This window comes from Penaeus chinensis, chromosome 6 (assembly GCF_019202785.1).
Source record: "Penaeus chinensis breed Huanghai No. 1 chromosome 6, ASM1920278v2, whole genome shotgun sequence".
Classification (NCBI taxonomy): Eukaryota; Metazoa; Arthropoda; class Malacostraca; order Decapoda; family Penaeidae; genus Penaeus; species Penaeus chinensis.
In genome coordinates, this window is record NC_061824.1 from 33,075,740 (window position 1) to 33,103,239 (window position 27,500).

General features: G+C 38.4%; 1 protein-coding gene across 3 annotated transcripts in view; it reads right to left on the minus strand.

Annotated features, from left to right (window-relative positions):
• Positions 1-20,794: 20,794 nt before the first annotated feature.
• LOC125026529 (SH3 domain-containing protein Dlish-like) overlaps positions 20,795-27,500 on the minus strand; it is an 18,467-nt gene continuing 11,761 nt past the window's right edge. For all 3 annotated transcript variants that reach the window (XM_047615026.1, XM_047615025.1, XM_047615024.1), the window contains one exon: positions 20,795-26,346. In XM_047615026.1, coding sequence (XP_047470982.1) covers positions 26,182-26,346 — 165 coding nt within the window. In that variant the 3' untranslated portion in view covers positions 20,795-26,181. The remainder of the gene's footprint in view (positions 26,347-27,500) is intronic.

Consider the following 27,500-nt stretch of genomic DNA (forward strand, 5'->3'; position numbering starts at 1 on the left):
GAACGCACGGTACACTTTCATTAAATTCGTGAAGGAATATGGCCGCATTTGATTACCAAAACAAGACAAATATCGATCATGGAAAGTGTGAAAGTGAAGACTGTGAGCAAACTTTCTCCCACCAGGCAATATGGCTGTTAACACGTGCTCGCCACGATTAATATTTGACTTTCTTTGTTGTTGTGTCTAAGATTGTTAAATTTTCTAAGAATACCAATGTAACAGCCTGTCTAGATGATGCTTAGAAGACGTGACTTTTCTAAACGGTTATCTGTCTTTTGTTAACAATTGCCTTTTCTTCTTGTTATGAGAGAGCTTCGTCTGTCGTGTAGAAGCGAATATAATACCTTAAACGTGTGTTGTAAAATGTTCTACTCGACAAGCAGATGTTACAAGCGGTCATGACTGTAAAGAAGAAAACATGAGAGGACCAATGTCGAGTGAGATAATGTACGTATGAATTAGAAAAAAAAAAAAAACGAATTGCATGATATTTGCTGATTGACAATATGATCATTCGAATTTATTTAATTGAATTATCTTCAACATGGAATATCCACATCTACTTACCATTATCCTCAAACGGTTATGTTTTAATATATTTTTTTAATCTAAATATTAATTTCTGTAACACAATTGGGTTCAGATTCTAAATAATGTAGAACAACGTATAGGTCCATTATTTTCATAATAAGAACATCTGAAATGCTTTTAATATATTTTAATGGCATTCCCCGTAATCATCACTGGTAAATTGCCATCTCTTCACAATAAACACATTTACGAAAAAAATAAAATGTTAATGGTGATAATCTAATGTCAACAGCATGTGTTTTTTCCTTTTTTTTCTACCTTTTGTATGATGAACATTAATTTAATAGGATAATAAGCACCATAGGAAGTAGAGGAACCGCAGAATGGGGGAAATTATGCTATTTTAAACAATCTTGTTCCCATTGTCTGTATCATTTGCAGGTTTTTGTCCGTTCGCCTCGAGACAAAACAGATGCTCAGGTGTCTTCATTCAGCGTGAGTCTGCAACATTCACGGTTGTTTGATGTTCATATTTGCCAGGAAAGTAGGAAAATGTGTACATACGGTACACTTACACTTACACACAAACATAAATGAACACTTACACACACACACACACACACACACATACACAGGAACGCTGTATCTCTCCGATGTCATCCAGTCAATAAAAAACGGTGGAGGAGGAGGAAAAGGAAGAAGAAAAGGGGAAAAAGATAAGAAGAAAAAGAAGAAGGAGAGGAAGAAGACGAAAGAGACGTAGTAGAGAGGGAGAAGGGGAAAAAGAAAAAAGAAGAAGAAGGAGACAACGAAGAGAATGAGAAGAAGACAAGAATAAGAGAATAATCTTCTAATCCTCGCCTCAAGTTTCATCAAGTACCGAAAGAAGAAGAAAAAGAGGAAGAAAAAGCAGAAGATACGCAGTAATCACATGACTGCTGTTAAACATGACTCTGTGAGATTTTTTTATATTAGAAAGTTTAAGTATATGTAAATGATGTGAAAATTTTGTGATAATATCTAGCATGTTTCATTAACGAACTCTTTACCGGGCACAAAATTCCCATGGATTCGGTGGTAAGAGAAATTATTAGATAAAGTATAACAGGAAAGTAATAAAAAAGAATAAAAAGGGAATTGAGAAAAATGAATTAGTAGGTGTATGACAGGATAACATTTTGTTGAATAGATATGTAATTGTGTGTGTGTGAGAGAGAGAAAGAGAGGGAGAGGGAGGGAGAGAGAGAGAGAGAGAGAGAGAGAGAGAGAGAGAGAGAGAGAGAGAGAGAGAGAGAGAGAGAGAGAGAGAGAGAGAGAGAGAGAGAGAGAGAGAGAGAGAGAGAGAGTGAGTGAGTGAGTGAGGAGGGGAAGAAGAAGAAGAAGAAGAAGAAGAGAGAGAGAGAGAGAGAGAGAGAGAGAGAGAGAGAGAGAGAGAGAGAGAGAGAGAGCAACAGATACAAAGACTGAAAGTATTAGACAGACAAAATAGCATAATAGTAATGACGCAAAGATCTACGTGAACGTAGATTTTTGTGTCATAAAAAACTGTCGTACTGACATATACTCTTCCTCTCATTTTCTCCCCTCACTCTCTTCTTACTTCCCCTTTCTCACTCTCTCTCTCTCTCTCTCTCTCTCTTTCTTTATCTCTCTCTTTCTCTCTCTCTCTCATTCTCTCTCTCTCTCTCTCTCTCTCTCTCTCTCTCTCTCTCTCTCTCTCTCTCTCTCTCTCTCTCTCTCTCTCTCTCTCTCTCTTCTCTCTCCATCTCTCTCTCTTTCTCCATCTCTCTATCTCTATCTATCTATCCATCTATTTATTTATCTATCTCCCCCTCTGTCCCTCCCTCCCTCCTCTCCCTCCTCTCCCTCTCTCTAAACCCACATCCTCTTTCATCTCTTCTCAGGAGCGAGTTTAAGAGGACATTGGCTGCTTTCTTCCTCCTGCGGCAAATACAAGCATTAGTTGCACAGACAGACAACTTGCTCGGTCAAGATCACTCCTGCCAGATGTTGTTTTGGGGTTGTAACTGAAAAAAGACGTCAGTTTTGTATTTGAATTGTGTGGAGGGATACAGGTGTATAGGCTGGTTTTTTTCTTCTTGGACTGTCTATCTACAAGGATATATAGAGAAAAATGATAATGTTTTTTTTTTTTTTTTTTTTTTTTTTTTTTTTTTTTTTTTAAGAAGAGAAAAGAATTGACAAGGTCAAGTTCGAGAACAAGAACAAGAATATGAACAAGATTGAGAACAAGAGCGAGAATTAGAACAAAAACATAAACGAGATCAAGAATTAGGACAAGAACAAGAACGAGAATGAGAACGAAAACAAGAACAAGATAAGAAAACAGGATTAAAAAAATGAAAGAGAACAATAAAAAAACAGAATAAAAGAAAGAAACATATTAAAACAAATAAAATAAAAGAAAGAAAAATATAATTTTAAAAACTATAATAAAAGAAAGAAAAGTATAATTTTAATAAATAAAATAAAAGAAAGAAACATATAATATAAAAAACTAGAACAAAAGAAAGAAAAAAAACTTAAAAAAGAAAAGAAAAGAAAAAAGAAAAAAAAACTATACCAAACTAAACTAAAAAAAAAAAAAAATAATAAATACACATAATAAATCCCACATCTCGGCCGCCACAGAAACGAATCCCTCCTTCCAACTGGCCTCCCTCGCGCTCGTCACCCGTGGCTGGTCTTGTCGCTCGCCCGCCCGCCCGCCCGCCCGCCCACGAACCCACGGAGAAACTCATACGTAACCGTGGGCAGCGGCGTGAGCTTTCTACCTGCCTTTAATTGCTCAATCTCGCCGTCGGTTTCCCGCGTAGGGAGCAGAGCGTGCGTCCTCCGTGTCGGTCGTGTGAAGGAGACTTTTCGTGTGTGTGTGTGTGTGTGTGTGTGTGTACATACATACATACATACATATATATATATACATATATATACATATATATATATATATACACTTGCAAATTTCTTTGCCCGAGGAGGGATGACATCAGGAAGAGCATCATAGTTTCAAGGATATGCATGTACATACTAACACACACACACACACATACACACGTACACATATGTGTATATATATGTAAATGTAAATATATATGACACGTGTTTATGTATCTGTGTGCATGCGTCGATATCCAGTGAATAAAACCACTGCCAACATATGATCACTAACACCAAAACCACATTTAACTTCACACAAAACTTCATCACAACTGGGAAAGTTACCACCTATGGCTGTTCAGTGAAACGTGACGGGTTCTGTTTTTATTTATTCTCTCTCTCTCTCTCTCTCTCTCTCTCTCTCTCTCTCTCTCTCTCTCTCTCTCTCTCTCTCTCTCTCTCTCTTTATCTCTCTCTCTCATTGTCACTCTCTCTCTCTCTCTCTTATATAGATTAAGTTAAGTATGAAATTCCTTAATGATGATGAATAGGGTAACTCTCTCTCTTCTCTCTGTCTCTGTCTCTCTCTTTCTCTCTGTCTCTCTGTCTCTGTCTCTCTGTCTCTCTCTCTCTCTCTCTCTCTCTCTCTCTCTCTCTCTCTCTCTCTCTCTCTCTCTCTCTCTCTCTCTCTCTCTCTCTCTCTCTCTCTTTGTATCTCTCTCTGTCTCTATGCATGTATGTATGTATGTATGTATATGTATATATATATATATAAATTTATATATATATATTTATATATATATATATATATATATATATATATACATACATAGATAGATCGATAGATTTATAATCATATACTTATGTTTATAAGTACAAACATGCAAAAATATATGTGTATATATATAGATAGATAGATAGATAGATATGTCTATATATATTATATATACACACTATATATGTAAATATGTGAGTTGATATATGTGTAGCATGTTCAGTCCCCTCAAACACTGTGATACCCTCACACTGAAATAGTATGCATATAACAAATATCATAATAAATTATGTATGCGTTTTCAACAAATTTATTACCAATTGTCCTTGTAAGAATGGGAAAAGAGTGAAGTGCAGGAATTATTTGTAATTTAGGCAAGTGGACCTGCATTCGATACAGCTTAGACTCAATCACAGCCCCGTGTTGTTTACGGGCATACACTGTGTTAACTGTTTATAAGTTATTATTCTTTAACGTTTTTTTTTATTCAATTACTTCTCTTAGTAGTTACCAATATTGTGTGAAGTGTGCAGTAACGTATTCCACCACTGATATATATATAGATATATATATATATAGATATATATACACAAAAATATATATGTGTGTGTGTGTGTGTGTGTGTGTGTGTGTGTGTGTGTGTGTGTGTGTGTGTGTGTGTGTGTGTGCTTGTCTCTGTTTCTCTGTGTGTCTCTCTATCTCTCTCTCTTTGTCTTTCTCTCTCAGACAGATAAACACACGCACTTTACATCAGCTGCTGTTGAGAGAAATGTTTTCGTTTTCTGTGAGCCATTAGCGTAAAATTGCTAAACATTGTTTTGGCTTTCTAGCGTTGACTTGCTAGCACATTCACATTCGCTTAAGTAGGGTGTTAATGATGTACAAATTGCCCTCTTTTCTTAAATTATCAATGGCTTAGATGAAATCATGGAAAAACTCGTTTCCTTTTTCATGTGGTCTGGATGACATTTTTTTTTTTTTTTTTTTTTTTTTTTTTTTTTTTTTTTTACATTTTCATCGCCTTTGTTTATCAGTTCATCTAATTTCATCTTGATTTGATACAACTTCCCTTGAACAAATATCACTACATGATTCGCTAGAAGAGTGATTGACCAATGCAGTCATTAATGCTAGATTTACGAGTATTTCTAATAGAGTTTCCCACATTAAAGAAAACTGCTGATGGTGGATATCTGGAATTTTATAGCCTGTCATTTCAGAGCATTTCATTAAACTGGAGTTGTCCTTAACGACAGCGATGGAAATTAAATAATTCACTCTTTGACGATTCACAAGGCATTTCGTGGATGCGACTTATTTAGTCAAAATTTTGATAGCTTTCCATTGTGAATTTGATTTCAGATTATTTGGAAAATGTCGTGGTAAAGTTGGGTTTATTTAATATTGAAATATATATGATGTTCTTATCATAACTCTCTCTCTCTCTCTCTCTCGCTCTCTCTCTCGCTCTCTCTCTCTCTCTCTCTCTCTCTCTTTCTTTCTTTCTTTCTTTTTCTCTCTCTCTCTCTCTCTCTCTCTCTCTCTCTCTCTCTCTCTCTCTCTCTCTCTCTCTCTCTCTCTCTCTCTCTCTCTCTCTCTCTCTCTCTCTCTCTCTCTCTATCTCTCTCTCTCTCTCTCTCTCTCTCTTCTTCTTCCTATTCTTCTTCTTCTTCTCCTCACTCTCGCAATTCTTTCTCTCTCTTTTAAATCAATAAATAATTACAGTTTTATCAAGAACTTTTGGCCACGATAAGGGTACAAACACACAACCAACAATGATCAAGTGCAAATCGTTCTCTATACTGACCCACTTACTATTTAACCTAGGGGTCCTGAGGATAAAAAACAATGCATCCTCAGTGGAACAGGTTGGAAAGTGCTGAGGATTAAAAAAAAAAAAACAGAATTGTAGGTTTTACTTACCTTGAAAGAGGTTAAAGAGATTGGGGGGGGGGGGGAAGAATTGTAAAAAATTTATTACAACTTTTATTTTAGTTATTTGAAAGAGAATACCGGTATAAAGTCGGTAAAACGCAGAATAAAATCCACAAATAGGGACTTAATGCGTCCGCTAAAATATATAAATGAGTTGTGAAATGAAACTAATAAATTCACCCTTAATTCTGCCTTAACAAAAAAAAAAAAAAAAAAAAAAAAAAAAAAACGAGTCAGTCTGAATTCTAAAAGATAAAAAAAATGACAAAAAAAAAAAAAAACGAAGACTCTTGCAGCCTTTAGAAAGCTTTGCATATATAAGAGAGAAAGTATTTGTCTTGAGGAATAAGGGAGGGGAGGGGGAAAGGAGGGAGGAGGAAGGAAGGAGAGAGAGGAAGGGGGAAGGGTGGAGGGAAGGGAGGGAAGGGAGGAGGAGGGAACGAGAGAGAAAGGAGGGGGAAGGGGAGAGAGGAAGGAGGAGGGAAAGAGAGGGAGGAGGGGTGAAGTTAAACAACAGAACTATGGCGTACTCGTAACTACTCGTAAAGATGGTCATTTGGCCAGAGGATGAGGAGCGGCAATTACGTACGAGCATAATGGAATGATGGATGTCATTTGAGAGTGAAAGCTTTTTTTCCAGGATCAGTAGGAGAGTCGGGTGGAGGTAATGGTTGGGAAATTAGTAAACGTAATATATGAGTACAAGTTGATATATGGTTAGGTAGATAGATATATATATTACGGATATATATGCATATATACAAATGTGTATGTATATATGTATATATATACACATATCTACATATACATATATATCATATATACATATATACATATAGATATATTACGGACATATATGCACCTATACATATATGTATGTATATATGTATATAAATACATATATTTACATATACATATATATATATACATATATATATGTACATACACGCATACATATATGTATAAATACACACACACGCATATATAAATATATATATACATATATATGTATGTATGTATATAAATAAATATATATATGTATATATGAATGAATAAACATCTATAATACATACATATATAGAGAGAAAGAGAGAGAGAGAGAGAGAGAGAGAGAGAGAGAGAGAGAGAGAGAGAGAGAGAGAGAGAGAGAGAGAGAGAGAGAGAGAGAGAGAGGGAGAGAGAGAGAGCGAGAGAGAGAGAGAGAGGGAGGGAGGGAGCCTGAGACTGGCAGACTGACAGACAAATAGACAGCCAGAGAAAGTGAAAATGAAAATGATAAAATGAAGTAAAACTATACAGCCACGGGGAGAATACGAGGCACACAAAGGCCATGGACTGACTCGATAATAGCCACACTATACACTCATCATAAAAAAAAAGAAAAACTAGTGCTAATAAACATTAGAAATAAAGAACAAAAAAATATATAATGCTTTCAGGCGTACAGTTTCCCGGAGGCAATCTAAAACCAAGTGCCATACAGCGTTCACCTGTGCACGTTATTTTCACCCGCGCGAGACTTTCACTTTTTATAATTGGCGGGAAACTTTTAATGATCCAGCTACACTTTTAGCGTGATATATGGCAGCGTCTCGAAATGATGTGATCTTATGTCGTCGATATAATGGTTTCAAGACCAGGATTCTTCTCTTTTTTTCTAACTTCTTGTCCATTACTTTTCGTTTCATTCTTTTCCATTTGTATCGTACATTTTTTTTTTCTCTTTTATCCATGCTATCAAAATCTAGATAGCACTCCCGGAAGATGGTGATGAAAGCTCAGAAATGTTCTCTTTAACACTCTGTATGAATTCGCAACATATACATTATTGGAAAGATATTTCATAAAGTAACTTTCGTAAAGAAATCATAACTACTGTCGTTTTTCCCAAGCTTAAGAGAAAAAAACCTGAAGTATTATCAGGGGAATCTAATTTGATTCATGGAGTCAAAGTTTACCTTTTCTCAAAATGGCGCTACACGATATGAGTTAGACCTCGTGCGCCGCTTAACAATATTCATTGCAACAGCTCCATTGCTATAAATTTACCTCCCTCCCCCTGCCAAGCAAAATTCTACCCCAGCGGATAAACTGTCCAAGGCATTTGCTCATTATTTCGAAAAAAAACATTGGAAAGATATAAAGATATTTTCTTGTATTCTATCTTTGATCCGTATGTTAAAATTTTACACTATGCTTTCCCGATTGGTATTGCAAGAATTGATGAAGCTACGTAGAAATTATTATCCCGAAAATAAATATCTTTGTCGGTCTTTCAGTTTTCTTTTATGTTATCTTTGGACCAAGTAAGACATATGTGGGTTCATGTTCTTCCTTCCAGCGAAGCGTGATACTGCATATTGGGTTTTAACATACATATAAAAAAAAAAAAAAAAAAAAAAAATATATATATATATATATATAAATGTGTGTGTGTGTGTGTGTGTGTGTGTGTGTGTGTGTGTGTGTTCCCTAAATTAATGAACGTTGAGCAGAACTTGCAAAATATATTAAAAGAAGCTAATACATCATCGTTTCTCTTTTTTCATAAACCGAAACAGCCTTGAAAAGTGTAAGGTAAAAATCATAAATCTTTCTTAATGATTTCGTCTCTAATATCTAAGTTTGAAAAAATCGAGAAATTACATCCTTAGATTTTAAAAGCAAGACTTACAGTAATATCATCGCTATCATTATCTCTTTGTAGATTCACTGGCAATACACCACTTTCTCTTTTCCTTTTATTACATAGTTGTAGCTGACGTGTCAAAAGAAATGTAAGTAGTGAAATCACGCAACGGTACAATTGGACCAGCAAATGGGCCATAGACAACATTCAAGAGTACAGCGGGTCACATGAGCTACGTATGTGACATCCCTTGGCCTATCACTGAGACGTGAGACGAGTGAAATGCAGTAATTTGTTCGGACCACAAGTTTACCTTTCCCAGGGTTTGATAAGCAAGATAAAGGTCATTTCCTAAATGGTCTTCAGGCTCCTCAGGCAGTTTGTCTCTCCTTTGCAGAGTCCTCTAGTTAAACTTGCGAGATAATTGACTATTGAGCTGCATCAAGCACCGTGCTACAGATTGTCGAGTACTGTGAAACAGTTGGTGGCAAACCCCAGAGCGCAATCTTCCTTCACTTCAAAGCCTCCCGTTACTGGATAGATGGTGTGTTTTAAAGTGAACTACGGGCCTCTATACTTCAGGAAGCCCTGCGTTTCTGGAATACCTCCCAACAAGGGTTGACAAGGACATGGTCAGACTCCATGGCTGAATTACGTGCAGCCGTGTATTAAGTTTAGATATGCAGGTTATAGCACTGATATCAGGATCTAATAATCCTCAATCTCTAGTACTTCACATATTCCTGAAGGAGTGTTTTACCAGTGGCATCAGTTTTAAAACCAGACTTCTTATAGCTAACTTCGTTACAGCTGGATAGTGTACTAACGTCATCTAGTGCAATGTGTATATCTCGTCGAAGACAGCTATCTACAACGTAAGCAAGAATGGAGTAGAACTCACACAAATTAGGAGGGTCAGCAATGATTAATGGCTACAAAAATAAATGTGCTAGAGATCAAAGATCATATAGCACTATAGAAAGGTTTAGTAGTGAAAAGGATAAAGGTGTCAGTTATTTGACTAAATATGCTATGTAGCAGTTCAGGATAGTTTGGCACTGAAAGGGACAAAAACGGGTGAAGGTTGAGAGGGTGAGTAAATGGGCGAAGTAAGGGATTAACAACAGTGATTAGATCAAAATTGCCAAAGGTATGGATTAGGAGAAAAGGGGGCGATTAGATCACAGTTTCAGGAGAAATGTCAGGAGGGAGGGAATCCAGGGAAGGAGGAGGATGGATGTTGGCAGTTACTTTGAGCGTAGAGGGAATGCTAGCAAAGAGATTGGCGGATATATGGGGTATATGCATGTTATCTTCTCTCATGATTAGATAGTTTTGAATGTCTTAGAGAGTTTCTGGAGTTGGTTGGCTGGTTGGAGTTGGTTGGAGAGGTCTGTGAAACAAAGGCTTTTCTTATGAGGGGGAGAAGAGGAGACAGACGTTTAAGGGGAAGATGAAGAGGCTGATGTAGGAGAGAATGCGGTAGGAGATGGGGTGGAACATTTAGCTTGTCTTGTGTGATGAGTCGAGAGAGGTGGAGGAGGGGTAGGTACCGAGGAAGTAGAGACTGGAGTGTTTAGATTTAGAATGGCAAAATAATTTGACTAGGAGGGAGGGCTAGAAGTGGGATGAGGAGGAGATACTGGGGGATGTAGAAACATCTAGGGATGGAGGGGAAATGGCAAACATCAGTAGAGTAAGGAGTAATAAAAAAAAAAAAAAAACTCGTCTGTGTGCTTCCTATCTGTCCTCACTTTGGGGCCAAGTTTGAATTTGAGAATTGTCACCTCAGACTCAAACTTGAAGGTAGGGCAGCCCCTATAAAATATATTATGGGAATCACTACAATTGGCATATGTGCATGACTGTGCAAACCAGTTTGATCGATCATGGCCAGGTTGGGCACACAGAGGGGGTCGGGCTGTGGAGTGGCAGTGTTTGGCAGGTGGCCTAGACGCGAGCAATCCTGACACTGACAGGAGGCAGTTTGATATGGCCGAACAGGGATGGACTTTCTGCTAATATAAGCATCATTAGGGAGGTCAGAAAGTAATCTTGGCAATATCGGTGGACTAACGGCAGCTTCTAGGGTCAATGGTGTAGCATTGTATTCTACTGCATTATAGTCAGAGGCAGAATAAGTCTTCTCTACAGTCTGACCAATCCTTGTTGCAGTTTGTTGGGGAGATAAAGACAGTTTCGGTACAAGTACTGAGGGAAGAATAGGGCTGATCATGAATGGGTTTGCCAGTGAAATCAATCATAGAAGATAATGCTTTATATTGGGATTCAGATATAACTGTGGCAAGATGGGGAGGACTGGGGCAGCTGTGGAAAGCAGCTTAGCCTACTTGTTCATGAAGGCATTGCTGGAAGAGGAGAGTTTTGTCAGAGTAAGGGACTGTAGAAGGATGTGTTAAACAAAATAGATTAAAGGTTTGGAGAAGAGGGAGTGGTGTTGAATGAAGTAGTACTGCGAAGAAGTGGGGCAGTATATGAATAAAGTTGTGGGGGAGGAGATGGAGTCGAGGATGTTGGGAGAGGAGGAATGTTTTCTGAGGGTTGAATAATGATCTGGGTGGGTGACTTGGACTGAACTAAGGTGGCAGTTGGGGGAAAGGGGGTAGAAGTGTTCGTTATCAAAGGAGAACCTGGGGGCAGGGACCCGGGGGAATTAAAATCAGGCTTCTTGATGAAGGTGCAAGCCTCAGTGCCCCTAAGAGGGGTACAAAATCTTCATTACTGACTATGGTAAGCCTGGATTACAGAAAACGGTGGAATCTCATGGCTAGACGACTAAACAGGGGAATACCCATAATTCCTGTTCACGACTGGCACAAAGTCAGCCTTTCATCATTTAGACACGGCTCTCATTGGATAGCAGAAGAGATTATCAAAGAGAAGGAAAAGGAAAGGGAAAGAAGTGAAGACCATGCAAAATTAGTCGAGTCCTGGTCTGTCTCAAGAAAGGGGTGATCCCTAGCGTTCCGTCTCCTAAGCACCCTACGACAACGGGTAATGGGTGTGGGTGGGGAGAGGAGTGTCAGAAGCGTGCAGAACACCAAGGAATGTGGAGTTACACAGGTTACGTAAGTGTTTCATTCAATATCATTAGAAGTACATTGACTTAAACTACCTCTACTACTGAAGGCTGAAGTCTATTGGAAATGCTGACCCTCGCTGCAGCCCAACCAGTAACACATAAAACCCAGACACTTAGTCCTATTTTAGCATTGGAATAAAATATTTGTTGTTGTGTGTGTCTATTGGATAATATTTCCCGCCCCTGATATCTGCAAACCAGTCACTTTCAGTTGCAAAATAGTTCTACCCCAACCTTATTTATTCAAGTATATCTCCTTTTGACTGCAAATTCGCCCTGTCATCTTGCCAAAAATACTAGCTCTCCTGTATATACACTGTACATTTTTTTCCCTCTCTCAACAGGACACTCATGCTTCAATATTATGCAAAAGTTTTACACTGTGTATTTAGAAGCACATGCAACAAGCTATTCCATTTTCTGGCAACAAGAGTACAATTATATGTAACACAGCTATCTATTTTTACTCACTCCCCCAGTTATGACAGCATCTGACATGGCCCCTTCTTGTAACATGAGTAGCTGTGGAGCTAGGGTAGTTATTTACGTAAATAGAGTTAATGGTTAATGGTTTAAACAAATAAATGTGCTAGACATCAAAGGTCATATAGCACGGTGGTAAAGTATTGTAGTGAAAGGGGTTCTTTATTAGAACATAATGTATTAGATTTCAACATCATATGGCATTATAAGAAGGATATTTATGAGTGTAAGGAAGAGCATTTTCCCAACGTCTATTCTGGTGGTATGGGGCTGCCCAAGGAGAGATGGAGAGATGTATGGTTTGCAATTTATTGGTGTCAGTCCTAACCAGAAAGATTCCCAGCGGTTATAGAGAAAAGTTTTGAAACGGGGGTAGTAGCCGGTGAAAAATAGGGTTGGTGGGTTCTGGACAAGAAGGCAGAGCATGCCAAGCCATCAGCTTGTTATTGCAGGGGATCCTGACATGGCTGAGAATCCAGCAAAACTTAACTGATTTCTGTTGTGTAGAAAGATAAAACAACTGGTCTTGTATCTTACGGACTATAGGGCTGAAAAGGTGTTTGGACTGTATAAGTGATATCGAGTTTTATGAGCCGGTTAAGATGGTGAAGGATGACGAAGAGATCGAAAACATGCGTTGTAAAGCGAAGAGGATAGCAGATAGTTCTGTTGTAAGGACGCTCGATTCAGGGGAAAGGGGAAAGTTGTATGTATAAGAAGGAAAGACTATGGCGAAACCAGTACCAGAGATGGATTTGGAGCCATCTGTATAGACATGGGTACTGGGTTTTTCAGTTGGGTGAATCAGGAAAAACAAGAGTAATTACAGGAGGGCATTAACCATGGAGGGAAAGATTAGCAGAAAGAGGAAGGGATTGGAGATGAGGAAGGGGGTAAATAGAAAAGCAGAGCATCCATATGAACAGGGAAAGGGTTAGGTAAATGTGGAGAGGAGGAGAAGTTATGAAGAAGTGATTGAGAGACAGATAGATGGAGAGTAAAAATTGGTGAAATCGAGCACAGATTCTTAGAGACAAAAGGGCGCGATGTCGATAAAAGAATGGTTAGCCCAATTCGGTATATACTGTAAGCTCTCAACGAAAGTGGGTCGGAAGTGCTAAACGGATACCGCAATGATGGTTTTGTCAAGGTGAGTGAGAAGTGAGACACAGGCAGAAGAATATATATGACCCATAATCAAGGGTGGAAAGGATTAGGGTAATATGGAGATGGAGGAGTATTTTGCGGTCTGAGACCCAGAATATATGTGAGTGAGTCTGCAGGAGTTGGATCTTACCGAGACAGTTTGGAGTCAAAAGTGACACCTAGGAACTTGCCTGAAGGACAGAATTGGATGGGATCATAATATAGAAAGAGTGAAGGTTGGGGGCCTATATGTAATTGAGAAAAGAGGATGGAAAAGGTTTTAGAGGAAGAAAATTGAAAGCCGTTTTTTTGTGGCCCAAGTAGTGGTTGGTGTTTTAACAGATTGGAGAAGCTGACGGAGAGGAGGTATGAAAGGGTCAGATGCATTGATGGTTAAATCATCTACATGATGACCTGATACTAAGTGATTGAGAGACAGATAGATGGAGAGTAAAAATTGGTGAAATCGAGCACAGATTCTTAGAGACAAAAGGGCGCGATGTCGATAAAAGAATGGTTAGCCCAATTCGGTATATACTGTAAGCTCTCAACGAAAGTGGGTCGGAAGTGCTAAACGGATACCGCAATGATGGTTTTGTCAAGGTGAGTGAGAAGTGAGACACAGGCAGAAGAATATATATGACCCATAATCAAGGGTGGAAAGGATTAGGGTAATATGGAGATGGAGGAGTATTTTGCGGTCTGAGACCCAGAATATATGTGAGTGAGTCTGCAGGAGTTGGATCTTACCGAGACAGTTTGGAGTCAAAAGTGACACCTAGGAACTTGCCTGAAGGACAGAATTGGATGGTTTTTAGAGGCAAGTGTGGGTTGGTGTTTTAACAGATTGGAGAAGCTGACGGAGAGGAGGTATGAAAGGGTCCAGATGCATTGATGGTTAAATCATCTACATGATGACCTGATACTTGGTGGTAGAGCTGTAACTAATCCATTTACAGCAATGATGTGGTGCTGAGTACACTGTCTTGTGAGACACCTTCAAAGTGAGGGAAAGAAGAGAAGGGGAAAACGGAAATCTGACGAGTGCAATCAGAAAGAAAGGACTTTATGAAAACACCCATGCTTCTGTGTATGCCTTGGGATATACTTGTTGAAGGATATGGTGCCATATGCCTATTCTAGACTGAAGGAGACATCTAATTCTGAATTGCGGCGAGCAAATGCTGATGTGGTTTGAATCTCAAAATAGGCAAGAGGATCAGCTGTGCTTCGGTCGCAACAAAAACCAGACTGATTTGAAGAGTACCAGGTACCACATTACTCACATGTTAACCATCCTTTACAGTAGCTTGCATAGGCAGCTTGTAAGTAATATGGGGCGGTAGACTTGAGGAAGGGTACCGGGTTTGTTTGGTTTTAAGGCTTAACACCAGTTGGAAGGGAAGCTTCTGGTTGCCTATACATTATTGAAAATTGGTAAGAGGAATGACAAGATGGTAGGTATTATAACACACGGTAATACCATCTGGGCCTTGGTAAGTGTTGTGGTATGGCTGTAATGCATAATAGATTTCAGAAGAGAAAGGGGCATTATAAGATTCTGTAGGGGACAGGGAGCAGGGGATATGAGTGCGCTTTTTGTCGGATATTATGGAAGAGAAGTGAGGAGACTTCAAGTTCAGTAACTCCTTGAATGGTTAATGGTTAATGGTTAATGGTTAAAAGCAAAATAAATGTGCTAGACATCTAAGGTCATATAGCACTATAGTTAATGTTAGTGAAGGATGGTTGGGTTAATGATTAGTTGTTAAAGCTGGGTTAAGGAATTGGTGAGTGAATGGGTTAGGGTCGGATGAGGTAATGTAAAGGGGTTAGATCAAGTGAAGGATATATATGCGTTTGAGGAAGGAAAACAGGTTGTCAAAGCAGAAAGAGTGAGATTCTGTAAGGATGTCTGATAAGTTGGGATGTCTATGTAGGAAGGACGTGGGCATGACAATAGAATATGTGGGACTGAAGAGGAACATTCGGAAACCGCGAATGTTCCAATGAAGGATAGTTATACTTTCGTTGATTTAGTGGCAAAGATTGCAGTGCGTGTTGGAGAATTTGAAGGGGAAGGTGAAAGAGGGTGCGATAAAGAATGAGGTTGGGGAGGTGGTGTTGTATCAGGAGGGGTGTCGGGAGGTAGAGGGTCTGGGGAAGATGGTACTTGTGACATGAGGGTTTCACGTGTGTATCCAGGAGGGAGTGGAAGGGATAGAGGGGATAGTGGGAGTGTTAATATAGGTGGGGCTGGAGTCAGGGGGAATGGGTTTTGTTGGGATGGGGTAGGAGGATTGGGTGTAGGGAGAATATGAGTAGGAGGAGGATGGATATCGGCAGTCACTTTGAGTGTGGAGGGAGCGGGAGTTGTAGAATTTGAAGGTGGATGAGTATTAGTTTGGGACTCGATTATGTAGTTCTGGATATCTTCAAGAGTTTCTGTAGTGGAGTTGGTTGGGGAGTTTTGTGAGATAAAGGTTTTCTTGTGAGGGGGGGGGAAGAGAAGTCTGGTGTCTGAAAAATAGGGGCAAAGGAAGGTAGAGGTGATTGTGAGGTAGGGGAAGAGGGGGTGGAACGTTTATTCTGTCTGCTGCGGGTAGTGCGGGGAGGGAGAGGGGAAGGTGTTGGGGCTGTAGTAGAGAGTGGGGTGTCTGGATTTAGGATGGCAAAAGAATTTGATTGGGTAGAGATTGGAGTGTCTGGGTTTAGGATGGCAAAATAATTTGACTGGGGAAGGTAGGAGTTAGAAGAGGGGAAGTTAGATGGAGGGGGGTTGGGTTTAGGAGAGGGTGTAGGAGCTTGGGAGGTAGGGGGATTGGCAGAGTGAGCGACAATACTGTAGTAGGGGGTAAGAGAAAAGCCTCGTCGACGTGCTTCCTGTCTGGCTTCACGTAGAGTGAGTCCAAGTCTGAATCTGAGAGTTGCTACCTCAGACTCAAATTTGTAGGTGGGGCAGCCTCTTTAAAATACATTATGGGGGCCGCCACAGTTTGCACATGTGCGTGATTGTGCAGAGCAGTTTGATCGAGTATGGCCAGGTTGGGCACATAGCGGGCATTTGGCTGTGGAATGACAGTGTTTGGCTGGGTGTCCTAAACGCCAACAATTTTGGCACTGACGAGGAGGAGGTTGGTATGGTCGGACAGGTAGGGATTCCCCACCTATGTAAACATTAAAGGGAAGGTCATGTCTACGGAAAGTAATTTTGGCAATGTTGATGGATTTCTTACGATTTCCTCTGGGAGGAATGGAGTAGCATTGTACATATGTTGCATCATAGTCTGTGAGACAAGCGAGTAAGTCCTCTCCACAATCTGACCATTCTTTGTCATAGATTGGGCAATCTGTTGGGGAGATAGAGACAGTTCCGGTGCAAGTATTGAGGGTTGGATGAGGTTCTGTAGGGATGGGATTACCACATAGATCAGTTAGTTTTGTTAATGCTATAGCTTGGTTTTCAGTTGTTACTGTGACGAGACGGGAGTGGTCGGGTCGGCTACGGAAAGAGACTTTGCCTACTTGTTTTTGGAGGCATTGTTGGAAGAGGAGGGTGTTTTGAGAGTAGGGAGCTGTGGGAGGGATCACGAAAAATCGGTCCCATTTGGCTGGGCTAAATAGAGTATTCAGGATTCTTGTAGAGGTGGGGGTAGTAGAAGTGGGGGACGTGTGGAGGAGGAAGTAGTGTTGAGGGGGGTAGTGTTATGGGGAGGTGGGCAATAAGGTTGTAAGGTAGTAATAAGGGGAGATGGGGTGGTTGATGAAGAAGGTTGTGGGAGTAAAGGTGTTGAAGTTGAGCATGTTGGGAGGGTAGAAATGTCTCCTGGGGGTTGGTTGTTGATTAGGGTTGATACTGTACTAGTATGCATTGATGATGGGGGAGTTGTTGCAGTGTTCGGAGCCGTGGTCAAAGGAGAGCTGGGATTGGGGCTATTTGATAAAGGGGCAAGCCTCATTGCCCCTAAGAATGGGGATTACGTCTTCATTATTGGCCAAGATAAGCCTGAGTATGTTGGGCAAAAAAATAGTCCACCCCTCAGGGTCCCCTTGAGGAGTAAGGGCCAGGTATGGCAGGGGTATACCGTGCCCATGGTTCCCTCAGGCCATTCAGGACTGACATAAAGTCAGCCTTTCATCCTTTCAGCACGGCTCTCACACCTTAGGAGGTGGATAGTAGAAGGGATTGGTGAAGAAACTGAAACGAAAAGTATGAGTGGGAAAAAAGACTATGCAAAATTAGTTGAGTCGATGGCTGAGTCCCAAGGTTGAGGAGTTCCCCATCACTGGGTCTCAGTCTTCGTCTCCTAAGCCCCCCCACGACAACAACGGGCAAAGGATTGGGGGGGGTAACTCCTTGAAGAGGGTCCGGGAGTAAGGGTATTTCACATATGGAGGACGGGGGCAGGATGAGGTTATTTATGGATCGGAGGCAGGATGAGGCTGTTTATGGATCCACCTCCAGACTGCAGAAACAGGTGTAATGATTTTATGGAGGAAATAGTTTTACAAAGCTGTTTGTGATGGAGTTTTATATTGTACAACGAAGATGAGCTGATGCCTTATTATATGATACGATGGCTGTTAATTGACTGGGGGTGCCTCTCTTGTATCGCTAGCTGTTCCAAGCTACACACTTCAACCGAATCACTTTGGTACAATCTGAGTTTCACCGTGGGATGTATTTTGAAGTGTGTAAAGTTGGGAAGTTCGGGGAATGGCTGTATAGGTTATGGGTACACACGTCAAAAGTAATGGGGTGATTTGAATTTAGGAGGATAAGATCAGTTTTAAGAGAAAGTGTTCTATGGAGCGACCTCAGGAAGTAATAGTGGAGTCACCCCAAAGAGTATGGCGACAATTTAAATCTCCAACTACCAGGAAAGGTGGTTGTAAATAAGAAAGTAAGGTTTCAAAGGATATAAAGTCAATTGGGAAGGAAGGGGATAAGTAAATCAAAACAACTGTGATCCAGCAGTGGAGTAAAATGTGAATAACTGTGCAAGGTATAATGGTTTGTAAGGGGGGTTTTAAGTGTTATAAGATGGACAAGTATGGAGGAGGCAGGTAGAGAGTGAGGGGATGATACAAAATCTGAGGAGGAGGATGGATGTCGGCAGTCACTTTGAATGTAGATGGAATAGGAGTAGAGGAATTGGAGGATGGTTGAGAGAGAGGAGCATTCTCTTGGGTCACGGTTAGGAAGTTTCGGATGTCCTCAAGGGTTTCTGGAGGGGAGTTGAGAGGAAGGTTTGGGAAACAAAGGATTTTTTATGGGGAGGTGAAAAGGAGATGGGTATTTGGGGAGATGTATGTGTATGAGTGGATATAGTAGGTGAAAATGGGGTGGAATGCTGAGCTTGTCTGATGTGATATGTCAGCCAAGAAGCAGGAGACCTAGGAGAGTTGTGGATATTGTAGTATCTTAATTTTGAATAGAAAAAGGACTTGAATGGGAGATAAGAGGAATAGAGGTTGGAAGGTGAGGAGTAGGGAGAAGAGGTAGAGACAGTTTGGGTAGAGGGGAGAGGAGTGTAACTATAGATAGTACTGGAGGGCAGAGTTATAGAAAAACCTCATTGGTGTGCTTCCAGTCTGGCCTCTCTTAGAGCAAGGCCAGCTATGTATCCAACTTGTAGGCAGGACAGTTCCTATAAAATACATTATGGGGGCCACCGTAATTATCACTTCTATGTGATTGTGCAGGGCAATCTGAACAGTCAGGGCCAGGCTGGGCACATAAAGGGTAACGAGCTGTGGAATGACAGTGCTGTGCAGGGTGGCCAAAATGCAATATTTCTGGCATTGATGGAGGGGGTCAATATGGTCTGACAAGGAAAGATTCTCTGCCGATGTAGACCTTATGGGGAAGGACATGTCTACAAAAGGTAATCTTAGCAATATTGATGTGGGACTTGTGGTGGCCTCTGGGTGGGATAGTGTAGCACTGTACTGATACTGCATCATAGTCAGTGAGGCTGGCTAGTAGGTCATCTTCACAGTCTGGCCAATCCATGTCATGGACAGAGCACTCAGCTGGGAAGGTGGAAACAGTTCTGGTATAAGTATTAAGGGAGGAGTGGGCATTGGCAGGAATAGATTTATCAGTGAGGTCAAACAGGGTAGACAGTGCATGGGCTTAGGACTTTGATGTAACTCTGACAAGTTCATGAACGATATAGATGGCCTGCAGGAGGAAACTTTAACTACTTGTTTTTGGAGGCATTGTTGGAAGAGTAGGGTATTGTCAGAATAAGGGGTTGTAGGGGAATCACAAAAAATTTATTCCATTTACCTGGGCTAAACAGAATACTCAAAAGGTTTGTCGAGATGGGAATTGTAGAGGGGCGAGGATGGAAAGAAGAGGGAGTGGTGTGGAGTGAGGTAGTGCTGTGAGGGGGAGGGTAATAAGGTTGAAGAGTTTTAATCAGGGAGGAGGATGTGGGAAATGGAGACAATTGTGTAAAGAATGGGGTCAAGAATATTGAAGTTGTGGAAAGGGTATCTTTTGGAGGTTGCGTTGTAACCTGGTTAGATGATTTGAGATGGGTTAAGTTGACAGCAAGTGTTGATGAGGGGGATGTAGCAGCAATGGTTATAGCCCTTTATCAAGAAGGGCAAGCCCCAGTGGCCCTTATAAGGGTAAAAAATCTTCATTGCTGGCTATGGAAGACCTGAAATACACATGCAAGATAAAAGGTCCACCCTTTAGGGTCTCCACGAGGGGTAAGGGCTAGACAATTAACCAAAGGAATACTGTACCCATGGCTCTTTGAGGCTGTTCATGACTGGTACAAAATCAGCCTTTCATCCTTTCAACACCTTAGAAATTGGACAAGGGAAGGGGATGGGGAAGTAAATAAGGAACCTGGTTCAACTGAAGAATCAAGATTTTTGTTTTATGAGACATAAACAGCAGTATGTATTGATATTGCATCTTGATTCACTAAAAGAATTATTTTTTGACTGTTCTTGTGTTACAAAAATTACCACACCGAAGATTTTTTATTAACCCTTTCCCACCGGGTGGCATGTATGTACATGCCATGGCATGCCTGGACTATATTCCAGGTGGCACGTGCATACATACAGACAGTGCCATTTTCCAGGGGGATGTACAGTCATGACACACATGGCCCAGGCCACTATGAATACAACCTGGGAGAGAGGGCTTGCGTATTGGAAATCACTTTTCGGCAATGGGTTAAATATATTGAACAAAAAACTGCCTCTTAACGTTGGAGACCTATTGCAGAATGAAGTTGATCAGAAGGCCAAAGATACACAGATATATAGTAGTAATGTATTTCAATGATAAAAAGTATATACAAAGTGGAAATTATTATATGAGCAATGATACTGTGATGAATTAAAAAAAACAGAAAAAAAAAACATTGTCAGTAGTCATGAAACAAACTATTAAATTAAAGGTAAAATAAATATTGAAAACATTCACAACAAACTTAATAAATACTGTAAGAACAAAAAAGTATGAAACATGAGCCACCTTAGAACATAAATAAAATAAAAAAAACACTATCCTATCATCCATCACAATGATACACATTTTTATGTTACATCCACATAGGAAAATAGAGACCAAGTTATGAGTCACATGTTAACAATAAAGAACAGAATTTGAAACACAGAATGTTCTTTTTAATGAATTCCAGTAATGTTATAGATTATATCAAATAATCTGGAGGAATGTGCATACAAGCATGTAAACCAAAGAAAAGAAAACAAAAACACAAACAAAAATATATGCAAACACACACACACATTTTTGCTTGTGCATGTAGATATATGCACGCATACACACATGCACACACACTCACTTACACTTAAAAAAGAAAAAAAAAGGGAAAACAATTACTTATGGGCATCATAACAGATTTTTTTCCACAAAAAATGACTGTTAAATATAAAGTTATTGGAAAAATATAAAAGATAATCAATATATTTAACTACAAGAGCAGGAAAGTCAGAATACAGAATATAAACTGCTTTGGCAACAAGGAAGTGACATTAAACCTATAATACAAGACACCTCTCCAGTTACGTGAGAATACTCATTTTTGGACATTGTGCAAAATTAAAGCAATATTACTTTTAAAACTTGTGACATAATAATGAAGAGAGAATATAATGTGGACCCTGATATAGTATTACCTCAATAAATAGTATTACCTCAATAAAATAATAACCCCTCTTTTAATGTATATAGTCTGACAGCACTGTCAAAATTTCATAGAAAAGGAATAATAAGAAAAAATCATGGAAGGGAAAAGAAAGAAAAAAGAAGATATGAAGGGAAAAAGAAGGAAAAAAAAAGGAAAACCTCATGATGACTTCTAAAAACCTTTATAATAAATCAAAAGTTTGTGTGAATAACTACTCCAGAATCCACATAAGATGAAGTTCCCCAATTTCTTCTCATATTCCCACCTGTCTCTAAAACGATGGTCCTGAAATCTATGACATTCCATCTATATGGGAGTAGCCCCAATGTCCAATTCCTCCCCTCAGCCTCATTTGATGATTCTGCTAATTCCTAGGCTTCCAATCTAAATAAAAAATTCTGGCCAATTGAAGCCTCAAATGGTATCATATTACACTATAGCATTAATCCTGTCCCCTTACCTCCCACATTAGGTCTTGAGCTTTAATAAATACATAAAGCTTATTTCTGATCCCAAATGAACAAAATTAACAGAGGCAGGTTTCTGTAATACATTATTTTCCAGAAAAAAAAAACTGAGGTATGTAGGTAAAGAACTGCCCTCTTTCTCTCAGATCTTTACAGGAGGTCATTATGCAATATTACATGAATAACCTGATGTTTATTTATTTTTTTTTTTTTTTTGCCAATACTGATGTAACTCTTCTCCTATCAAAAGTATTCTACCTTATAACATATTTCATTTGCAGATAATGGCTGTAATAACATTTTCTATATATCTTAGTAGTGGGAAGTCTTTAAAAAAGTGAGTGAAAGAGGGTCACATAATGCCACAATATCTGGCACTCAAATCCAAGCCTTTCAACCCTATCCCATGCACCTATTATTTCTTGCTCATCATGCCAACTGAAACAACCAAGTTAAAATCATGGAATATGATATCCATTTTAACCCAAGTTCAGCCATCTCAAATAAGCCAAGAACTAATAATTTAGGAATATAACATACCTTTGATCATATAACTTGTGGTAAAGTAAAAAAATGAATACTAATTCATACACTAAAAAGACAAGATATGTACATATATAGCAAAGAATGCACACTCTAACAGCCTTTCTTCAGTATAATGACTCTAAATTTACTGAATAAAATTTGCGTGTGATAACAACACTCATCTCATCTTTCAGCTTATTGGCTAAATCTCTACATTATGCATCAGGACAGTTCCATATCAAGTGATCCATTGAATGTGTAAATCTTTAAAACTGAAATATAAAGAAAAAATTCTGGTTTACAAGAAGTCTACTATATAGCAATATTTACAATTGCAGCACTTTTATCATGAAATACACAAAAATATATGGAATCTTAATCATAAGAATGCAGAAAAATACATATTACCTCCTCTGTTTCTACAGAACATACATATATACACACATTTCACTTATGGCAAGCCTTGTAATTCTATCTTATTTAACAATAACTGCCATGTAAGAAACATTCAAATTAAAACACTATCAACAATGCCTCCAATAGCATCTATAAAATGAATAATACCACTGAAATCTACATATTACAAGTCAACTGATAATATCATTGGTATTTAAGGCACTTTGAAAATGCTCAAGACAAAAAGCACATTACACAAACAAATATTTTAAAGAAAATATATGCAATATCTTGTTGAAAGCAAAACAAAATATGGCAACAAAAATTTGTGTTCAAACATAAATTCTTACAGCATTTGCTGCTGCTCCTCCTGAAAAGCATTTCATGGATATTTACAGTGACAAAGATATCTTGTTATTACTCTTAAAACAGCATAAATTACTATTTGTCAAGGCTCCTTCAAAGCATAAGTGGATAGTCTACAGTGCATATATTTCCATCTAATACTTAGCTAGCCAGTTATCTCTCCCATCTATAATCCCTCCATTGGATTTGGGAGATGTGAGCTTCACATCAAGGAAAAAAATTGGCAGTGGGCCAAGATGCTCAGAATGACATGTCATGTCTTATTGTTACCAAGTGGCTGGTGATGGACACATAGTGCGATGAGTGCACAGAGTTCTTGGAGGAAGCTTTGAGTCAGTGGGCATTTAGGAATTTAAATGCCATAAAAAAATTGACAAGAAAAAGTCAACTGTTATCTTGATACAGCTTAACAAATGACAAATATAAACCTTGGAATATGGCCAAGTAGCAAAAAACTGTTATGTATAATAGCATTGCAAAGAGGAGGCAAGGAGTCTTGATACCACACATGGGTGTCTGTGTAGGCTGGGCCTACAAGCCACACACCTGGGGGAGATGCCACTCAAGTAAGCTTAATGCCCGGAGCTTGTTTCATGCACGAGCTGTGACGACATAATAGACAAAGATTTATTAGACTGCTCCCAACCAGGAGTCACAAAGCTAAGTTCAAAGTTTCAAGAGACTCCAATGTAAAATGTACAAATAATAAGGCAGATAAGATAATATTTTCTAAATGTTTTGTTTATATTCTATCTATTTAATTACATATTTTAAAAGAAGTACATAGTCTGAGAACACCTGCTTACATTTTCTTCCTTATATAAATCAACCAACTGGATCCAGTGACATGACTGTCATGTCATGAAAAAAATCTGGCTGAGGGCCCAGGTGACAGGAACATGCCTTCGTGAAAAATATGGCCAAGGGGCTAGGTGATGGGAAAGGACAATGTTCATGAATGCACAATGATCTTAGAGGATGATTTGCACTTGCATCATTTCTACCAGTAAACAAGGTAGGAATGCTACATATATGAGCTATTCCTAAGATGAGGCTGGCTCCAGGGAGGAGTGTTTCCATGCTCAGGATTCCATTCCTACCCACCATGACAATGACAGCACAGGGTATGTTACACAAAACTGAATAATACAAAAATATAGAAAGATGATACAAATAACACCGTTACTTATGGAGTCTGCTTAAGGAAAACAGTCTATTACCATCTTGATACAGCATAACATAACAAATGACAAATGTAGACCTTGGAAAATGGTAAAACTGCAAAAAATGCTTTTACAGCCAAAAACATAGTACAATTGCAAAGAGGAGGCAAGGAATCTTGATACTGTACATGAGTGTTCATATGGGCCAGGCCTACAAGCTACACACCCAGGTAAGACTATTGCCTGGATCTTCGTCAATGCACAGGCCACCACGTATCCAGATCCAATGGATTAAGGGTTGACAGATACTATTCATAGCAGATTAGGAGACAAAACAACTATTGTTAAACTGTAATGGAGACCTTTAGTGCACTCATAGGAAAACATGAAGTAATGGTGATTTCCACAGAATGTATATCAACCTAGCATGAATGTAACAAAAATTTCTTGGGAGATAAAATACATCTGCCCATATTTTCTATAGCTTAATACCATAATGATTAATGCCAAAAGGTAATGATGCTAACTTTCTGGTAGACAGGCATGTCAGAAAAGTCTGTTTGTCTTTCTTGATTAAGACATCAGCCAAAGATAATGACATCAATGATGGAGAGGAGAGGAGGTTGAGGAGCTCTGGCAAATACAAAATAAAACTGTTCCACTTGACTTTTCAGTCCATTTACAGTTACAGAGAACCAATCTTCTGAAGAGAATCTGAGTAAAACTGTCCCCATCACTACCTTCTTGAGGTTTCTGAGGACTCTTTTTTCTTTATGTAATAAAGCTTAAGAGTAACAATCCAGTTTGTTGGTCAGCAACACAATAAAAAAAACAATCATTTGGCACCTGCCCTTATAAGGCCAAAAATAGAAAATAAAAATAAATGTCTCTATCCATAAAAACTATCAAAACAAAAACTTTTTTTTCTAAAACAGGTAGAAATTCTTTCAGTACCAGTAAAGCTTACTTCAAAAATAACAAATTTCTATACAGCCTTACATACACTGGAATAACAAATAGATCTCTGTACTCTAACACCTTACAGACAAACAATACTTTCCATCCACAAAATAGTACACTAAAGCACTATAATTCCAAATCAAAAAGTGGATATAGAGGACAATAAAAGGCAAACATATGAAAAAAAGGTGTATATATAATGAATATAGCAAAAACATACAAATCTACATGCATACACATATGCAAACACATGCACACACCTGACAAGAAAACATATGTAAAAGCATACACACATTTAAAAAAAAATAAACACAGATGAAAAAATACACACATACAACTGAAAGCCTTCACATCTATAACTCTACATCCCTTCTAAATCAATAACAATCTCAGTTACATATAGTATGACTTCACAAACATGGACCAACACATTCTTTAGTACAGAAATCACTGAGACAGTAACACTGACATGACACACATGCACAAAAGGAATCTTAGTTCCTTTAGTACACTGGGTACCCTTAATAATGTCCTAGCTCTGGCCTTACCCAGTGGAAAGAGAGAGACACACACATGCACATTGAGTTGCACAAAACAAAAATTATACTTGCTGCAATCCTATAAAGAGGTCATGGCTGGAGGACGTGCATATGCTTTGGGTATGAAGCCATATTTGCGAGTCTTCGGCGCATATGCCCATAACCAACCATCCACTGTCTGATTGGTGAGGTCGGCATATATCCAATCCCCTCGTCTCACTGAGAGATCATCTGGGGCTTGAGCCTGGTGAGAGGAATGCAGCTTAAATTTTGACTTTTCATTATCTAGCTGATAAATCCTAAATGCTTAGATATTACTGTTTTTGATAAGAAATAACACTATATCTATATTCATTCACTGAAAAGAGAAAAAATAATTATGTTTCACTCAGTGCCACTAGGAAAATGCTGTGTTCAATTTATATTTATCTTTTTTTGTCTCTGCACATAGATGGCTCTGCTAGTTCTTAGCCACAAAGGAGACAATTAATAGATCTTGTGACCCGACCAGATTTTGCCTTTCCTTGAATTGTCAGGAAAAACTTTTTTTTTGTTTTTACTAATGCTATGAATATCGCTGGTGTTAATTTTATTACAGACATTATAATTACTATAATGTTATAGGCATTAGTAACAGCAATATAAGACAACGTAAAATATTTTCGAAAATCAAGGAAAAGGGTAAACAGGCGACTAGTACAAGTGTAGCCATCTATGTGTAAAAACAATTAATAAAGTATGGCATGTATGTATATGCCATGTCTGTCAAATTTGGATTAAACTAAGAATGCTAAAGTGAATAATGATTGCCAAGTTGTCTTCCATGTAAACTAATTTGGAAGTTATAACATTTTATATATATTCATATAAATATATATATATATATATATATATATATATATATATATATACACACACACACACATATATACATTCATATACATATATACACACACATATATATATACATATATGTACACATATATATACACACATACATATATACATACATATATACATATATATACATACATATATACATATATATATACATATACATATATATACATACATATACATATATATACATATATATACATACATATACATACATAAACATACATATATGTATACACACATATATACATACATATACATATATACACACATATATATACATATATGTATACATATATATACACATACATATATATATATATATACATATATACATATATATACATACATATATACATACATATACATACATATATATACATACATATACATACATATATATACATACATATACATACATATATATACATACATATACATACATATATATACATACATATACATATATATACATACATATATACATATATATACATACAT